Raw genomic sequence first — 19,026 nt, 5'->3', positions numbered from 1 at the left:
GTGCCCTGAACAGCGGGCTGTCCAGTCATTCTCATTCACACTCGGTCCTGCTCTCTCGTCACAAAGACTCTTTGTATTCTGTGACAGGCAGAACTTCAACCCCAACTCTGTGGAGATGAGACCCCGGAAAGCCTTCTAGCCCAGTGCCTGGGCACTCTCCTGGGAGGTAAAAAATCTACCTTGGACTCCAGTGTGTGCCAGGCGGAGTGGGGCGGAGTCAGGGTGCTGAATTCACGGCTGCGATTTCCGTTGGGAGCCAGGTACCTCTAGGCAGGCGTTATAATAAGGAGCCTCAGACCCTTTCGTGACGGGTACCCCAGGGCTCCCTAGCTTATTGACACAGCCAGTGCCCCGGAGAGGCGGGTCTGGTGTTTAAATGTCGTCTGAGTCTTTCCCAGCTTTGCAAACCCCGAGCGCCCCAAGCAGCCAGCTCCAGAGCGTGGCTCAGACAGCGCTCGGTTTTTGTCCTAGGTCGCTGGCTGTGTGTCTCTGACACAAATACCGGGCCGTGTCCTCCGCTCTCAGGCCGCTGATTTGCAAATGCACCAGGCTGTTGGCGTTGTCTCTGGAGATGGTGAATCGCCCTTGCACGGAATCAGCGTAGTAGGCGCTCCCCTGGGCAGCCGCTCTGGCCAGCCACTCCAGCCCCCTCCCGGGGGCCAGACGGATCCAGTCCATGAGATAACTGCTGAAGGTGAAGCCGGAGGCTTTGCAGGAGAGGCGAAGAGAGTCCCTGGGCTTTTTCACATCCCCTCCGGACTCCACCAGCTGCACCTGAGGCCTGGCCTCTGCAAATACAGATTTGTTTAGACCCCTGGTTCTGTCACACCCAGGAACCCGGAGGGGAGGACACTTTGCACTTTAATAGTTACCTGGGAGAACTGACAGAGTGAGAATTAAGTTCAGCCAAAATCTCATCTTCCTGGCTTTTGTGTGAGAAATTCCCAGGGGAGGAGTGAAAGTGAGAGTGTGGGAAAACCCGCGTCTTCTTCTGGGAGGAGCTGCGGGGCCTGAGACGCGTCAGGATTTAAACAGAGTGATTAGCTCAGGATTTGCATAGCGACCCCTTCACATAAGAGAGCGGTTCCTCTTGCTAAGTACCGTGAGCAGGGAAGGGGGGATAGATAGATAGATGAGGTGTGGATAGCGACAGATAGGAAGGAAGGATGACTGTTGATAGATGATAGATAGAGGAGGTGTACGGGGAAACAGGCATTTGGCAAGAGAATGTTAAATAGACGGTTTTATTGAGTGATGCTCAGATGATACGGATGGAGAGTTGAATCCATAATGCACCATGCATGGTACTAGGCTCTCAGACTGCCTGGAGACCAGTTCATTGATGAGGTTAATCGAAGTGAGACACTGTACAGGGCAGGGAGTCGAATACATGTATAACATTAAACACACCCCACACAGCTCTCTGGCATCGACCAATAGCATTCGGTCCCCTATATAGCTACCAGGGTTTGTGTTTTCACCTACCCTGGGGAGGGTGGGTGTGGGCTCAGAATTTGTCCCCTGGAGAGGAAAGGAAGAGGCAGGGACCCAACTAAGAATGTTCTGTGCTTTGTGGGAACGTGTATAAATTCCTTCACCTTGTGTAAAAGCAAAGAAGAGGGATAATAATAACAATAAAAGGGTTTGTTGCTGTTCGCCCCTTTCCCAGAACTGATCTCATTGTCACTTACAGGCCTTGGGCGCCCCCAGCACCAAACTGCTTCTCTGATTACTGCAGGGAGAGGTTTTTGTCAGAGCTCAGCCCGGCTTCCCCTCACTGGGTTTTTGTAGGGTCACAAACCGGTTTCGTGTCACTGTGTCTCTCGCACAGTAATAGCGGGCGGTGTCCTCGGGCTTCAGGCCGCTCATTTGCAGATACAGCAGGTTGTTGGGATTGTCCCTGGAGATGGTGAATCGGCCTTTCACTGAATCGAGGTAATATGTACTACTCCCATCGTAGCTTATAGTAGCGACCCATTCAAGTCCCTTCCCGGGAGCCTGGCGGACCCAGTACATCCAGTAGCTGCTGAAGGTGAAACCGGAGGCTTTGCAGGAGAGGCGGAGAGAGTCTCCGGGCTTTTTCACATCCCCTCCGGACTCCACCAGCGCCTGGGACCGGACACCTGGGAATAAAGACAGGCCATTAATATCGGTATAAAAACAGCGGTAACACAATATTCTTCTAACACTGCCAAGTTATTCAGAGGAGGAAAATACCTTCCAAAGCGGCTACAGCGAAAATCACAAGGAGCAAAATTCCCATTTTCCCTAGTGCTGGAGGGGAAAGTTCTCAGGGACTGGCTGGTCACTGCACAGACCCAGGGGCTGCGGATTGTGTCTCCGGGTGCAGCCTGGGCAGGGAGAGGCACAGATTTAAACAGGAAACTGTCTCCCTAATTTGCATGCCCTCGCTTTATAAGAGACACACACTCCTGCTGCCCATGATCTGAGTGACTCGCCCTAGGGCTCCAGGTGCAGGAGTCAGACTGTCCCGTCCTGTGTGTCTGTGCAGCGCCGGGTACAGGGCACTGGGCTCCTCCTGACACTTTCGGACCCCTGAGAGGAATGAACAGTTCCCTCCAGGGATTGGATTTCCTCACCCAGGAAGTGAGGGTTTGGCTATTGTGAGGTTATATTGGGGATTGCTGTGGGGAGGCTCAGCTTTGGAGCCCCGTCCCATGCGCAAAGGGGCCGTGTAACGTCCGGTCAGAGGGGCCCGTGTCTGGCGACGCTTCAGGCAGCACTGAAGGGAGATTGTTATTCACGATGGATATTTATATTCGTGTCCACACTTCTGTTCCCATTCTCATTCAGATTCCACTTCCAATTCATACGGGGATTCTGTAAAATAAAACGGAGCACAAATCAGTGCCTTTGTGTTGGCTGTTGCGGATGATTCCTGTCTTTTCTTAAATTCGGTCGTTTTAAGAGCCAAACACGATGTTAACCTGCTGTCGGTTTTGGTGACGGGCTTTGTCACCCTGGTCTAGTCTCTCACACGGTGATACCGGGCGGTGTGTTCCGCTTTCCTGCTGCTCCTCTGTAAATACAGAGGGTTGCCGGGATTGTCTCGAGAGACAAGGAATCGCATTTTCGCTGAATCGGTGTAATGGGAACAATTTCGTGTGTACTGCGCCCTGGAGACCCACGGCAGACGCTTCCCAGGAGCCTGATGGACCCAGCGCTGACGTGGAACCCGGAGACTTTCGAAGAGAGGCGGAGAAAGGGGAGAAAGAGAAATAGGCAAACTGACTGAGGCGATATCTGAGCCAGTAGCTATTATCTCTGAAAAGTGATGGGAGACAGGGGAGAGTCTGGAAGACTGGGAAAGGGCAAATCTAGTGCCCGCCTATCTATTAAAAGGGAAATAAAGGCAACCCAGGCAATTACAGACCAGTCAGCTTCACTTCTGTACTGGGTAAGGTAATGTAGCAAATAATTAAGGAATCAATTTGCAAACACCTAGAAGACAATAAGGTGGTAAGTAACAGCCAGCTTGGCTTTGTCAAGAACAAATCATGTGAACCCAACCTGACAGCGTAAAAAGCCTTGTGGATGGGGGGGAAGGGTAGATGTGCTATATCTAGACTTTAGTAAGGATTTTGATACTATCTCGCATGATCTTCTCATTAAGAAACTAGGGAAATACAACCGAAATGGAGCTACTATAAGGTGGGTGCAGAACTGGTTTGACAACCATTCCCAGAGGGTAGTTATCAATAGTTCACAGTCAGGCTGGAAGGGCATAATGAGTGGGGTTCCACAGGGATCAGTTCTTTTCAATGTTTTCATAAGCGATTTAGATCATGGCATAGAGAGGACACTTGTTAAATTTTCAGATGGTACCAAGCTGGGAGGGGCAGCAAGTGCTTTGGAGGCTAGGATGAAAGTCTACAAGGATCTGGACAGACTGGAGAAATGGTCTGAAGTGAATAGGATGACATTGAATAAGGACAAATGCCAAGTACTCCACTTAGGAAGGACCAATCAGTTGCACCCATACAGAATGGGCAATGGCTGCCTAGGAAGGAGCACTGCAGAAAGGGATCTGGGGGTCATAGTGGACCACAAGCTAAATATGCTTCAACAGTGTGAGTCTGTTGCAAAAAAAAGCAAAGCAGAAGCAAACATTGTTGTGGGATGTATTAGCAGGAGTGCTGGAAGCAAGACAGAGAAGTAATTCTTCCAGGCTACTCTGTGCTGATTACCACCTGCTAGACTGATACTAGATGCGCCCCATGAACTCCAGCCCTTTCCCCAGAGGCCTCCGGACCCAGTCCCAGGTGACGCTGGTGTTAGAAACCAAGTCTCCAGAGATGGTGCAGGTAAATTTCAGTGACTCTCCTGGCTTCACCGCCCCCTCCTCAGCCTCCTGCAGCTGCACCTGGGAGAGGATGCCTGGAAAGGGAAACCATAAATGAATCTTATTCCCTGGGGGAGGAGCAAGTGTGAAAATATGCCCCCCCCAGCCTGAACCGAAGGGAGTTAGGTTCCCAACACCCGCTGACTTCTTTGGGATCCGGGCTTTTCATTCCTTTACCTTTCCCGCCCCTTGACAGTCTGAGCCTCTGGAACTAATCCAGCAGCAAATCTCCCCACAGGCATTCACAGGCAGGGAGGCCCAGCCAGCGTAGGAAGATCAATAGCAAGAGGGTGAAGGTGGAACTTGTCCTCAGCAGGCAGGACCGGGCAGTTCTGTGTCTGGGGAGAGACTGAGGCCCCTAGTATCAGGGGGTTTGTATTTAAATCGCCGGAGGGAGGAGTTTGCATGCGTGTTTCACAGCGTGGGTATAAAAGACGACAGAGTCTGAACCCTGCATACACACGGGGATCTCTGGCTGCGCTTGAGGCCGTGAACTGACTTCGGCAAGGGGGCTGCAACATCTGAAATGGTCTAAGCCATTTATTTGGGTGCCCAAATTCCATTCCAACTCAAGGGGGTTGGGCACCTAACTCTCACAGCTTTTTGAAACATCACAGCCACGTTCAATGGAACATTTCTTAGGGCTTGGGAACATTTGGGGAAATTGATGGAACTTTTTCTGTGACTGCAAAGTCTGGAATTTCCAATAGTGCCCAAGGGAGTTAGGAACAATCTCCAGTGCACATTTAGTTGGATATAGTCGCCCTTCCATCCTTCTGCAATTCCATGCTCTAAAGAGTTTAGTTATCCAGGCAGGATTTTCAGCCTGGTGAGAAAAACGCCAAGCTTCATTGATTTAAATGGGCTTTGGATCTGGACCCAGCCTGGAAGAGTTGCATTTGTTGCTTTCAGAACACAGTAACTTTATTAGAATAGATGGATATTCCCTCTCCCCTTCTGACAGATATTTTATGAATCAGACCCACTACCTATCAGGTTATCATCCTGCTGGCCTTACAGTTATCATCCCTTTTGTGAAAAATTCACACCGGCTCATGTCCCGAGATTAATTTTTTTTATTTTATTATTTTCATTTTATATTATTATTATTATTATTATTATTATTATTATTATTATTATTATTATTATTATTATTATTATTATTATTATTTTTGTATATTTGAGTTTAAATTACTCTTCTGGTTTCAGTCTGCCAATTATTTTTCACTGTCATAGTAAGAGTAAATGTCTTTCTTGTTACTATTTTCGTCAATATTCTGGGCCCACTTTACATTCTTGATCCTTTTCCTTCTCTTCTTTGTCATTTTTCTTGCTGTTTGTTTTCTTCCTACAGATATAACATCCAGAACTATACTAGACATTTTACAAAACAACTAAAACATTATTCCAGTATCTATCTATCAATCAAGATACATATTTATGGATACACCCCCCCTTTCCCTCTCTCTTTCTCTCTTGCCATTTGATAACGACTGGATGGATTCACATGTTTAATGGTTGTGATGCAGTAGGGACTGTCTGTGTGGGGAGTGGGAGAGCAGGGGAGGACTTTAGGGGATGGACGATGCCAGGGCCTGTAACCTGAGCTAGGTAAGGGAGGGGAAAGGCCAACACCTTTTCCCCGGGAAGGGGACAAAGGAAGGGAGTGGCAGGAGGGAGGTAGTTTGCGTTTGGGCTTGGGGCTGTGTGGGTGGAATTCAGGGTATCCTAGCTAGGATCCAAGCACCCTGAAAGCCCAGAAGGACTCGGTGGAGGGGTCCTGACTGTGCCTGCAAGCTCTGCTGTAACCTGTCTTCCTGTTCAATAAACCTTCTGTTTTACTGGCTGGCTAAGAGTCACTGTGGGTCCCAGGAAGAGGGGTGCAGGACCGGACTCCCCACACTCCGTGACAACCGGTGGCAGCGGCGGGAGATACTGCACCCCGTGGACGGCGCTTCCTGCAGTAAGTGACTGGGGAGCAGTAAAACGAAGGGGTGATTAACCCCTGGGAGTGTGTGCCCAGTGAGAAGGACTTTGCAGTAACAGAGTCCCCCGGGGGATTGCAGCGAGCGGTCCCAGGGGCGAAGGAGTCAGCAGCTCGACCCTGGCAGAGAGGTGGTGACCTCACGAAGGGCTGGTGCACTAGGGGCCCCCCTGGAAACCGTGGGGAGCGGCGAGCACCCCGGCCTGTGAGTGGTCAGCAGGAAGATGTATGCCAAGCGGCGCAAGTGTGACCTGCTGGAGCTGTGCAAGCAGAGGGGGCTGCGCCCGGGGAGACGCACCAAGGACCAGCTGATTGCCCAGCTGGAGCAGGGAGACCGCATGAATGAACGGAGCCCTGTCTCCGAGGGAGGCAGCCGAGCAGATGCAGCGCAGGCACCAGTGTCTGTCCCCGCTGGGAGTGGTCAGCCGGCAGATGAGGGCTTCCCGAGACCCCCCCTTCCTAGGCGTAGAGGAAGGGCGGGGAGGAGCCCAGTGTATACCGAGGGCACCGTGACACCCCCGGCCAGCAGAGAAGCCTCACGGCGAAGCTCACCCCCCAGCAGGGGATCCTCCCGGCAACGCTCGGCATCCGTGGAGCGGAGGCAGCTGGAATATGAAAGGTTGCTGAGACGGGAAGAGCTCGAGTTAAAGAGGTGAGAGCTGGAGGAGAAGGCGAAACAGCGTGAACATGAGGCGAACCAGCGTAAACATGAGGAGAACCAGCGTAAACATGAGGAGAACCAGCGCCAGCGTGAGTGGGAGGAGAAGGAGAAACAGCGTAAACATGAGCTGGAGCTGGCCCGGCTGAGGAGCAGTGAGGCTCCGGCTGCGGTGAGTGAGGGGGGACCCAAGCCTACAAAGAGCTTTGATAAGCACTTGCTGCCCCGGCGTAAGGAGGGGGAGGACATAGATACCTTCCTGACGGCCTTTGAGAATGCCTGCAAGCTGCACAGGGTTGACCCTGCAGACAGGATCGCAGTTCTCACCCCCTTACTGGACTCCACAGCCGTGGAGGTGTACAGCCGACTGAAAGGGGCGGAGGCAGGGGACTACGAACTGTTCAAACAGGTCCTGCTCCGCGAGTTTGGGCTGACTCCTGAGATGTACCGGAAAAAGTTCCGGAGCCAGCATAAAACCCGTGAGGTCACATACCTACAACTGGTCAACCGGGCGCAGGGGTATGCCCGCAAGTGCACAGCTGGGGCCCAAACTAAAGAGGACCTGCTGACCTATTCATACTGGAGCACCTATACGAGCAGTGCCCGTCCGACCTGAGGCTGTGGTTGATGGACCAGAAGCCGGAGAACCCGCAGCATGCAGGCCAGCTGGCCGACCAATTTGTGGACAGTCGAGCAGGGGATGGCAGGGAGGAGTCTCGAAGGAGCAGGCCTGCCTCAACGCAGAGAGAGAGTCATCATGGGACCTCCCAAAGGGGTCCTATGGAGAACCCCCCCAAAAGGGGAACATCCAGTGGCAGGTCCCTCTGACCCACTCAAGGGGAGCCACGAGATATGGGCTGCTATCGCTGTGGCCAATGAGGTCACATACGGGCCCAGTGCCCCAAGCTCAGGGACAGACCAAGCAGACCCAACCCGCAGAGGGTGGACTGGGTAAAAACCGAATCGGAGGAGGGGCTACATTCCCAGGAAAGGGGGGTTGGCAACATACCACCTGTGGAGGCTCCCGGTTCCGGGTTTTTGGTTTACCGGGTGGGCGCGGGGCTGCCCCTCCGGAAAGAGTGCATTGTTTCCCTGGAAGTGGATGGGAGGAAGGTCACTGGGTACTGGGACACGGGCGCAGAGGTGACGCTGGCCCGGCCCGAGGTGGTGGCCTCAGATCGGATGGTGCCCGACACCTACCTGACCCTGATGGGCGTGGGCGGGACCCCATTCAAGGTACCCGTGGCAAGGGAACACCTGAAATGGGGGGCCAAGGAGGGCCCCAAAGATGTGGGGGTACACCAATATTTGCCCACTGACGTGTTACTGGGAGGGGAAATTGAAGACTGGCCTATTAACACCCAGAGAGCCCTGGTCGTGACTCGTAGTCAGAGTCGGCAAATGGCACTGCTCCCCGACAACGGGGAAGTTACTCGACCTGAGGTGCAGGACCCTAACTCAGGGAGCGGGGAATGCCCAGGGGCACGGTGCAGAGAGGCTGCAGCCTCAGACCCAGCCAGCAAGAGAGAGCCGGTCCCCATTCCTGTCCCAGCTGCTGAGTTCCAGGCCGAGTTGCAGAAAGATCCCTCCTTGCGGAAGCACAGGGACCGGGCTGACCTTAGTGTGCTACAGACCATGAGGAGAGGTTGCAAGGAGAGGTTCCTGTGGAAGAAGGGGTTCCTGTACCGAGAATGGGCTCCCCCAGGGGAAGTAGAGTCATGGGGGATCAGGAGGCAGCTGGTGGTTCCCCAGAAGTTTCGCCACAAGCTGTTGTACCCGGCCCATGACATCCCTCTCGCAGGGCACCAGGGAATCCGGCGCACCAGGCAGAGGCTGCTACAGAACTTTTACTGGCCTGGGGTCTTTACCCATGTCCGACAGTACTGCCAATCCTGTGACCCCTGCCAGAGGGTGGGGAAGGCCCGGGACAAGGGGAAAGCGGCTTTGAGGCCTTTACCCATCATAGAAGAACCTTTCCAGAAGGTGGCCATGGACATAGTGGGACCTCTCAGCAAGACGACCCGGTCAGGGAAGAAATACATCCTGGTGGTGGTGGATTTTGCCACTCGCTACCCCGAGGCGGTGGCCTTGTCCTCTATCGAAGCAGACACAGTGGCAGATGCGCTGCTGACAATTTTCAGCCGGGCGGGGTTCCCCAAGGAGGTCTTAACGAACCAGGGGTCCAACTTCATGTCGGCCCTGCTCCGGTCCTTATGGCAGAAATGTGGGGTCCAGCACAACTGGGCCTCAGCGTATCACCCCCAGTCCAACGGGCTGGTAGAAAGGTTCAACGGGACGCTGAAGATGATGCTAAAAACATTTATGAACCAGCATCCGCAAGATTGGGACAAGTACTTACCTCACCTGCTGTTTGCGTACAGGGAGGTACCCCAGGAATCTACCGGGTTTTCACCTTTCGAACTGTTGTATGGAAGGCGGGTGAGGGGGCCCCTAGACCTGATGAGGGACGAAAGGGAGGGGAAGGCCGCTCCCGAGGGAGAGTCAGTGGTGGAGTATGTCCTGACCTTCTGGGAAAGACTGGCCGAGCTCATGGGCCTGGCCAGGGAGAATCTGGCCCGAGCCCAGAGGAGGCAGAAGGTCTGGTATGACCGCACAGCACAAGCCCGTGCCTTCGCCACCGGGGATCAGGTGATGGTTCTTATTCCCGTGAGGAGAAACAAACTCCAGGCCGCCTGGGAAGGGCCCTTCAAGGTTATCAAGCAACTGAATGAGGTAAACTATGTGGTGGAGCTGTCAAACCGGGCACATCACCGTCGGGTGTACCATGTGAACATGATGAAACCATACTATGACAGGGGGAATGTGGTGTTGGCCATGTGTGGACATTGGGAGGGGCAGGGAGATGACCCCTTAGTGGATCTATTCCCTGGGACAAAAGCTGGTTCCCCCCTGGAGGCGATTCCCCTCTCTGAGCAACTGACCCCGGGCCAGGACGCTGAGATCAGAGGGGTGCTGCATCTGTACCGACAGCTGTTTTCCAACCAGCCTGGACGCACTAATTTGACTGTCCACCGGGTAGAGACCGGGGCACACGCCCCTATAAGATGCTCTCCTTTTCGGGTCACTGGTAAAACTGCCCAGGATCTTGAAAGAGAGGTCAGGGACATGCTGGCTTTGGGGGTGATCCAGCCGTCTTCCAGCCCTTGGGCCTCGCCAGTGGTGCTAGTCCCCAAGAAGGATGGGTCAATCCGGTTCTGTGTGGACTATCGAAAGCTCAATGCCATCTCCGTATCTGATGCCTACCCTATGCCCAGGCCTGACGAGCTCCTAGACAAGCTAGGAGGTGCTCGGTACCTCACCACTATGGATCTTACTAAAGGCTACTGGCAAGTGCCGCTGGACGCAGATGCCAGGCTGAAATCGGCCTTTATCACCCCTCTGGGGCTCTATGAGTTTCTGACCCTGCCCTTCGGCCTCAAGGGAGCGCCGGCCACCTTCCAGCGCCTGGTGGATCAGCTACTAAGGGGGATGGAGAGTTTTGCCGTGGCGTATATTGACGACATCTGCGTCTTCAGCCAGACCTGGGAGGACCACATGTCCCAGGTTAAACAAGTCCTAGACCGACTCCGAAAGGCTGGGTTAACAGTAAAGGCTGAGAAGTGCAAGGTGGGGATGGCTGAAGTATCTTACCTGGGCCATCGGGTGGGGAGCGGCTGCCTGAAGCCGGAACCAGCCAAGGTGGAGGTGATCAGAGACTGGCCTGCTCCCCAAACCAAAAAGCAGGTCCAGGCCTTTATTGGGATGGCGGGGTACTATCGAAGGTTCGTGCCCCACTTTAGTGCCATAGCCGGCCCCATCACTGAACTGTGCAAAAAGGGGAAGCCAGACAAGGGGATCTGGACAGAGCAGTGCCAGGAGGCTTTCCGGGCGCTGAAGGAGGCTCTGGTTAGTGGCCCAGTTCTGGCAAACCCAGATTTTGACAAACCCTTTATGGTGTTCACCGATGCCTCAGACACGGGACTGGGGGCAGTGTTAATGCAGGAGGATGAAAAGGGGGAGAAACACCCCATCGTGTACCTGAGTAAGAAGCTGCTACCCCGGGAACAAAGCTATGCGGCCATAGAGAAGGAATGCCTGGCCATGGTGTGGGCCCTTAAGAAACTAGAGCCATATCTCTTTGGGCTACACTTCACCATGTACACTGACCACTCTCCCCTGACCTGGCTGCACCAGATGAAAGGAGCCAACGCCAAGCTCCTGAGATGGAGCCTGCTCCTGCAGGACTATGACATGGACGTGGTCCATGTGAAGGGAAGTGCCAACCTGAGAGCGGATGCGTTGTCCCGGAGAGTGGGCCCTGAACTTCCCCAGGTCACTGGGCAGAGTGACCCCGCTCAGTTCAGTCTCGAAGGGGGGAGAGATGTCATGCAGTAGAGACTGTCTGTGTGGGGAGTGGGAGAGCAGGGGAGGACTTTAGGGGATGGACGATGCCAGGGCCTGTAACCTGAGCTAGGTAAGGGAGGGGAAAGGTCAACACCTTTGCCCGGGAAGGGGGACAAAGGAAGGGAGTGGCAGGAGGGAAGCAGTTTGAGTTTGGGCTTGGGGCTGTGTGGGCGGAATTCAGGGTATCCTAGCTAGGATCCCAGCACCTTGAAAGCCCAGAAGGACTCGATGGAGGGGTCCTGACTGTGCCTGCAAGCTCTGCTGTAACCTGTGTTCCTGTTGTCCAATAAACCTTCTGTTTTACTGGCTGGCTAAGAGTCACTGTGGGTCCCAGGAAGAGGGGTGCAGGGCCGGACTCCCCCACACTCCGTGACAATGGTGAAACGCTTGGAAGTCATATATGTTTAATTAAGCGGGTTGCTTTTTTCCCAGGGGATCTGGAGTGTGTCACTGAATCTCGTGTTTCCTCTTTCTGCAGTATCATGTTGAGAGAAAACATTAAGAAGCTGTCTTTGACCACTCTGTTTTCATTTTCGTCTGTTCTGCCTTTTCTTTCCATTTACAGGGAGTTCAGCTGGGGGAACCTCGTTGCTCTGAGTTAATCTGGCCTCACTGCGCTGCTCAGAATCTGCTTCCCCTTTTTGTCCGGTCCCTGCTCTGCTCTGTGTCACTGTGTATCTCCTGGCGCAGTAATAGGTGCCGCTGTCTCCGGCTTCCATGCCTCTCATTTCCAAATACACCTCTCTTTTAGAGGTGTCCCTGGAGATGGTCAGTCGGGTTTTGAGGGACTCGTGGTAGCGTTTGTCATCATCCCAATACACAAGGCACAACCACTCCAGGCCTTTCCCCGGGGGCTGCCGAACCCAGCTCACTGCATACCTGCTAGATGTGAGAGAGAATCCAGACACGGAGCAGGTCAGTCTCAGGGGCTGTGAGGGCTTCACCTGGGCTGCTCCGGTCTGCAGCAGTGTAACCTGGGAGCGGACACCTGCAAAGAGCACGGAGAAATCTCACTCAGAGAAATGACAGCAGCCGGATCGGTAGAGAGGGGAGCCTGCTCTCTCCTATCGTACTTACATGCTGCAATAACAAAGAGAAGCAGAGAGAGAAGCAAAGTTTTCATCTTCCCTCCTGGAAATCAGCTAGGAACAGGCATGAAGACCCAAAGGGAGTGACACAGATTTGACTTTTTAAGGGACCTGCTGAAATAAAGAACGGAAATATTCTGTTCTTAAGAGGAAGCAAAATATTAATTTGCATACCCCGCCCTCTTATGCAAAGCACGGGTAAATTAGTTCTCTCCGTAATCCTCATAAATTTGGCACCTGCCTAGTAGTCATCAGTTAATGGCTCATGTGGATGAGACACATTGTTATTGAGGTGTGTCCTAGAAACCAGAAGCAAGTCCACTGCCCCATTGTGCTAGGCGCTGCACAGATACATAGTCAAAGCGAGTCAGTCCCCTGGTAAGGTGCTGCATCTTTAACCCGTATATGAATGTGAGACGCCTGGACACGTGGGTGAGTGAACTGTAGGGACACAACTTACGATTTTTGTTATTACCAGAAATGTCTATTAGGATCATCTAGTCTGTCCTTCAGCATAGCATGCGCCGTGGTGATGCTGACGATGCTACCGAGCGAAGCAGTCCGGTCTGTTAGATTGGTGCATTAGGCCGGGACTCAGGAGACTTGGATTCGATTCCTGGCTTTGCCCTGGTCTGCTGGGTGACAGTGGGCAGGTCCCATCTCCTCCTTGTACCTCAGTTTCCCCATCTGTAATAAATGATACTTACCTCTCCTTAAACAGAGCATTTAGATCTGATGAAAAGCAGCTATTACCACTGCTAGGAAGAGAAATGTCCGCGGTGTTTGCCTGAGCACAACTGTAAGGAATGTGCACCCAGTAACCTGCTGTCATTTGTAACTTGCTCTAGACAAATGTGGAGGAGGATCAAAAGTGAAGGGTGAAGAAATTTAGGAAAACGTACTAGAGACCTGAGCACCCAAACAATTCAGTCTGGGACATGCCAATGATCTGGCTCCCAAACCTCTTGTGAGAGAACATTGACCTCATAGACTGATAGACTTTAGGGTCAGAAGGGACCAATATGATCATCTAGTTTGACCTCCTGCACAAAGCAGGCCACAGAACCCTACCCATTCACTTCTATAACAAACCCCCAACCTATGTCTGAGTTATTGAAGTCTTCAAAATGTGGTTTGAAGACCTCAAGCTGCAGAGAATCCACCAGCAAGTGACCCATGCCCCACGCTGCAGAGGAAGGCGAAAAACTTCCAGGGCCTCTGCCAATCTGCCCTGGAGGAAAATTCCTTCCCGACCCCAAATATGGCGATCAGCTAAACCCTGAGCATGTGGGCAAGACTCACCAGCCAGCACTCAGGAAAGAATTCTCTGCAGTAACTCAGATCCCATCCCATCTAACATCCCATCACAGACCACTGGGCATACTTACCTGCTGATGATCAAAGATCAATTGCCAAAATTAAGCTATCCCATCATACCATCCCTTCCATAAACTTATCAAGCTTAGTACTAAAGCCAGATATGTCTTTTGCCCCACTACTCCGCTTGGAAGGCTGTTCCAGAACTTCACTCCTCTAATGATTAGAAACCTTCGTCTAATTTCAAGTCTAAACTTCCTAGTGTCCAGTTTATACCCATTTGTTCTTGTGTCTACATTGGTAGTAAGCTTAAATAATTCCTCTCCCTCCCTAATATTAATCCCTCTGATATATTTATAAAGAGCAAGCATATCCCCCCTCAGCCTTCTTTTGGTTAGGCTAAACAAGCCAAGCTCTTTGAGTCTCCTTTCATAAGGCAGGTTTTCCATTCCTCGGATCATCCTAGTAGCCCGTCTCTGAACCTGTTCCAGTTTGAATTCATCCTTCTTAAACATGAGAGACCAGAACTGCACGCAGTATTCCAGATGAGGTCTCACCAGCGCCTTATACAAAGGTACTAACGCCTCCTTATCTTTACTGGAAATACCTCGCCTGATGCATCCTAAAACCGCATTAGCTTTTTTAACGGCCATATCACATTGGCGGCTCATAGTCATCCTGTGATCTACCAATACTCCAAGGTCCCTCTCCTCTTCTGTTGCTTCCAACTGATGTGTCCCCAATGTATAACTAAAATTCTTATTATTAATCCCTAAATGCATGACCTTGCACTTTTCACTATTAAATTTCATCCTATTACTATTAGCCCAGTTTACAAGGTCATCCAGATCTTCCTGTATGATATGCTGGTCCTTCTCTGTGTTAGCAATACCTCCCAGATTTGTGTCATCTGCAAACTTTATTAGCACATTCCCGCTTTTTGTGCCAAGGTCAGTAATAAAAAGGTTAAATAAGCTTGGTCCCAAAACTGATCTTTGAGGAACTCCACTAGTAACCTCCTTCCAGCCTGACAGTTCACCTTTCAGTACGACCCATTGGAGTCTCCCCTTTAACCAGTTCCTTATCCACCTTTCAATTTTCATATTGATCCCCATCTTTTCCAATTTAACTAATAATTCCCCATGTGGAACCGTGTCAAATGCCTTACTGAAATCTAGGTAAATTAGATCTACTGCATTTCCTTTGTCTAAATAATCTGTCACCTTCTCAAAGAAGGAGATCAGGTTGGTTTGGCACGATCTACCTTTAGTAAAACCATGTTGTAATTTGTCCCAATTACCATTGACCTCAATGTCCTTAACTACTTTCTCCTTCAAATTTTTTCCCAAGACCTTACATACTACAGATGTCAAACTAACAGGCCTATAGTTACTCGGATCATCTTTTTTCCCCTTTCTTAAAGATAGGAACTATGTTAGAATTCTCCAGTCATACGGTACAACCCCTGAGTTTACCGATTCATTAAAAATTCTTGCTAATAGGCTTACAATTTCATGCGCCAGTTCCTTTAATATTCTTGGATGAAGATTATCTGGGCCCTCCGATTTTGTCCCATTAAGTTGTTCAAGTTTGGCTTCTACCTCAGATGTGATAATATCCACCTCCATATCCTCATTCCCGTTTGTCATCCTTCCATTATCCCTAGGCTCCTCATTAGCCTTATTAAAGACTTATTTCCAGATATGGTTGGAGCATAATTTTTTTTCTTTTTCTTTCTTTCTTTCTTTCTTTCTTTCTTTCTTTCTTTCTTTCTTTCTTTCTTTCTTTCTTTCTACCAGTCATGCAGTAAAGACTTGTTTTATTCGATTATTTCATGGTAAAAAAAAAAACAAAAACCAACAGTTGTATACCTCAAATCACGCTGGTTGCTTTTTCCAGGATATGTGGTGTGTTTCACTGAATCTCGCCATTCCTCTTCCTGAGTTCTCCCTGTAGTCCTCATATATAAGACGCTGCGCCACGGGTTAATGGATCATGTGGAGGGTGATATGGCTTAGAAATCCAAAGGAAGTGATAACTCTGAGTGCTCGAGAGACGTGACCCAGCATCCTTCAGCATTCTGTAGGAAAGGTGGACTTGGTCCCCCGTGAATAAGGGTGGATGGATTTGATGGCTTTTCCACACCTACTTTTCCATGGTTGCAGGATCCCATGATTCTTGGTCCCATCTAGATCAGCTGGATTTCAGAAATGACATCTGCGGGGGAACTAAAGATTGTTAAAACCCAGGCAGACTCTGAAGAGCTACAAAAGAATATTTGAAAACTGGGTGACTGGGCAACAAAATGGCAGGTGAAATTTAATGTTGATTTCTTCAAAGTAATGCATGTTGGAAAGCACAATCCCAACTATACATACAGAATGATGAGGTCTGAATTAACTGTTACTCTTCAAGAAAGAGATCTTGGAGTCATTGTGAATAGTTCTCTGAAAACATCCTCTCAATGTGCAGTAAGAGTCAAAAAAGGAACAGAATGCTGGGAATAATTAAGAAAGGGATTGAAAATAGGACAGAAAATATCATGTTGCCTCTATATAAATCCATGGTAAGCCCATATCTTGAATACTGTGTGCAGATGTGATCTCCCTATCTTAAAAAAAATATATTGGAATTGGAAAAGGTTCAGAAAAGGGCAACAAAAATGACTAGGGGTATGGAACAGCTTCTGTATGAGGAGAGATTAATAAAACTGGAACTTTTCAGGTTAGAAAAGAGACGGCTAAGGGGAGATATGTTTGAGGTCTATAAAATCATGACTGGTGTAGAGAAAGTAGATAAGGACATCCTGTTTACTACTTCTCATAACACAAGAATTAGGGTCACCAACTGAAATTAATAGGCAACAGGATTAAAACGAACAAAAGGAAGTATTTTTTCACACAACACACAGTCAATCTGTGGAACTCTTTGCCAGAGGATGTTGTGAAGGCCAAGACTATAACAGGGTTAAAAAAAGAACTAGATAAATTCATGAAGGATAGGTCTGTCAATGGCTATTAGCCAGGACGGGCAGGAATGGTGTCTCTAGCCTCAATTTGCCAGAAGCTGGGAATGGGCAACAGGGGTTGGATCACTCAATGGTTACCTGTTCTGTTCATTCTCTCTGAGGACCTGGCACTGGCCACTGTCAGAAAATAGGATACCGGGCTAGATGGACCTTTGGTTTGACCCAGTAGGACCATTCTTATGGAATAAAAGAGAAAATACATGAATGCGAGACAGAGTTATAAAGAGAAATGATTCATTCCCTGCTGAAGGAAAGTCCAATAGAAGATAAAAGTCTATATGGATTTCATATTTATTTGCAGATATTATGGAAGACTTTGTGAAGGAGATATCCCTGTATGAATATTGGTGCGTCTAGAATCAGAGCTTTGTATTTAAACAGGGACCGATAGAGGCAGGGCCATACAGGTCGGTTTGACCGAACCGGGGGTGGGGGGAGAGGTGAAAGTGGCTGACAAGATTTCAGGTTAAAAGAGGGTATGCTCTCAGGGACTTGTCCTCGTTTAACAACAGAAGGAGAAAATACATTCCAGATTTGAAGGACTCTAGGCCCAGTGGGTTCGGGGGGAGGGGGATATAACATAACACCTCCACGGGAGTTAGGTGGCTAACTCAGGAGCTTTTGAAAATACCACTGGGTGTCTCTCTTCATCTTTGAGCACCTCCATATATTTGAAAATCTGGTCCATGGTCTTCAACATTATATATAAATGCAAGCATCTTTACTGCAAATGTTTTCCTGAAACTATTATTTTTGTAATTGAAAATGGATATAGGGGAATCCCTTCCTACACAATTTACCGGTGGAACTCCTTGTCACATGATATCATTAGGGCCAAGATTTTTTTTTAATGAATATTACTTTTCTCATTAGATTGTGTCCATCTACAAACTCAGAAGACAGGCTGTTTCTCCTGTCGTTCACACCCTGTGTGAGGAGTAATTCTATTGGCGATAATGTGGCTTACTGTGCTTTCACTCTATTACTTTTTATATCTCCTAGTATAACAGGTGTAATGAATAATCGGAGTCACATAGAGGGTTATACTTTTTATAGGAAGTCCTAGATATATTGAATACATATGTTACTGTGGCTTTTTCTTTTGGAGAACGCAGACATATATTTCACCACCTGGAAGGAATACAATTTGTGTGCATGTGTATTTTGAACACAGTTAAGATCCTTATAATATTATTTTAAGAGTAGAATTTCTCCTAATTAAGATGCCCACATCTCTCAAAGAACTCAATGGGAACTGATTTATTGCTGGAGTCACTAATTCGTTCCCCTTCCATTGCAAATTGTAGATGACCAGACATGGGAAAAGGCCACGGAGAATGAGGTCTAGAGTCCCCGCGGTGTTACCAGTGTAACAGTAGCCAGAACCTCACTGTGGTGTGGAAAACCCGCTTCTCCTTTACCTATCAGTTCTGGCTCTGCTCTGTCTCACTGTGGTCTCTCCCGGAGCAGTAATAGGTGGCGGTGTCTGCAGCTGTCAGCGAGCGGACAGGGAGAACTGTCTGCAGGGAGAACTGGTTCTTGGTAGTGTCTTGTGGGATGGTCACTCGGCTCTGCACAGAGCCGGGGTGCTCACTGTTCCACCGGCCAGACCTGTACCATGTGCATCCCATCCATTCCGGCCGCTTCCCCGCCGGCTGCCGGACCCAGTCCCAGGTGGCGCTGGTGGTAGAAACCGAGTCTCCGGAGATGGTACAAGTGAGTGTCAGGGACTCCCCAGGTTTCACTGTTCCCGGGCCCGTTTCCCGCAGCTGCACTTGGGAGAGGACACCTGGGAAGGAAACACAGAAATGAATCAGTGAGCCAGGCCCCTGTCCCCTGGGAGCCGGAACATGAGAAAATTAAACACTCTGAGACCACGCCTAAGGGAGTGAGGCACCCCACTGCCACTGAATTGCATTGGGATCCAGGCATCTCATTCCCTTAGGCTGCCTTGAGCATCCTCTCTTCTGCAGGCGCTGCAGCAAGGAACCCTCCTGATCCCCAATAGACACGTACCTGAAGGGTCCTCCAGCATGAACAGGAAAATCAGCAGCAGGTGCATCTTAAGTGAAGGTTCAAACTGTTCCCAGCAGCCAAGACCGGACAGTTCTGTGTCTGTGGGGGAAACTGAGGCTCCTCCAATCAAGGGTTTGTATTTAAAGTGGAACCCTCCGGACAGGGATT

General features: G+C 50.1%; 1 protein-coding gene and 2 gene segments (V, D, J or C); all 3 read right to left on the bottom strand.

Moving 5' to 3' along the window:
* Positions 1 to 444: 444 nt before the first annotated feature.
* Positions 445 to 2,337, bottom strand: LOC127031699 (immunoglobulin alpha-2 heavy chain-like). Its single transcript, XM_050918770.1, has 3 exons — positions 2,218 to 2,337; positions 1,779 to 2,123; positions 445 to 788 (listed from the first exon to the last, which is right to left on the bottom strand). Exons 1-3 carry the CDS (start codon positions 2,261 to 2,263, stop codon positions 445 to 447), a joined length of 735 nt encoding a protein of 244 aa, XP_050774727.1. The 5' UTR covers positions 2,264 to 2,337.
* A 1,888-nt stretch (positions 2,338 to 4,225) lies between these two features.
* Positions 4,226 to 12,564, bottom strand: LOC127031698 (immunoglobulin heavy variable 2-5-like). The segment is given in 3 exon segments: positions 4,226 to 4,398; positions 12,023 to 12,397; positions 12,487 to 12,564. Coding segments are annotated over 3 exon segments (594 nt in total).
* Positions 12,565 to 18,266: 5,702 nt separating this feature from the next.
* Positions 18,267 to 18,904, bottom strand: LOC127031697 (immunoglobulin heavy variable 6-1-like). The segment is given in 2 exon segments: positions 18,267 to 18,631; positions 18,859 to 18,904. Coding segments are annotated over 2 exon segments (411 nt in total).
* Between the last annotated feature and the right edge of the window lie 122 nt (positions 18,905 to 19,026).

This window comes from Gopherus flavomarginatus, chromosome 11 (assembly GCF_025201925.1).
Source record: "Gopherus flavomarginatus isolate rGopFla2 chromosome 11, rGopFla2.mat.asm, whole genome shotgun sequence".
NCBI classification, from domain to species: Eukaryota; Metazoa; Chordata; order Testudines; family Testudinidae; genus Gopherus; species Gopherus flavomarginatus.
This window is presented reverse-complemented; position numbering and strand designations above follow the sequence as displayed.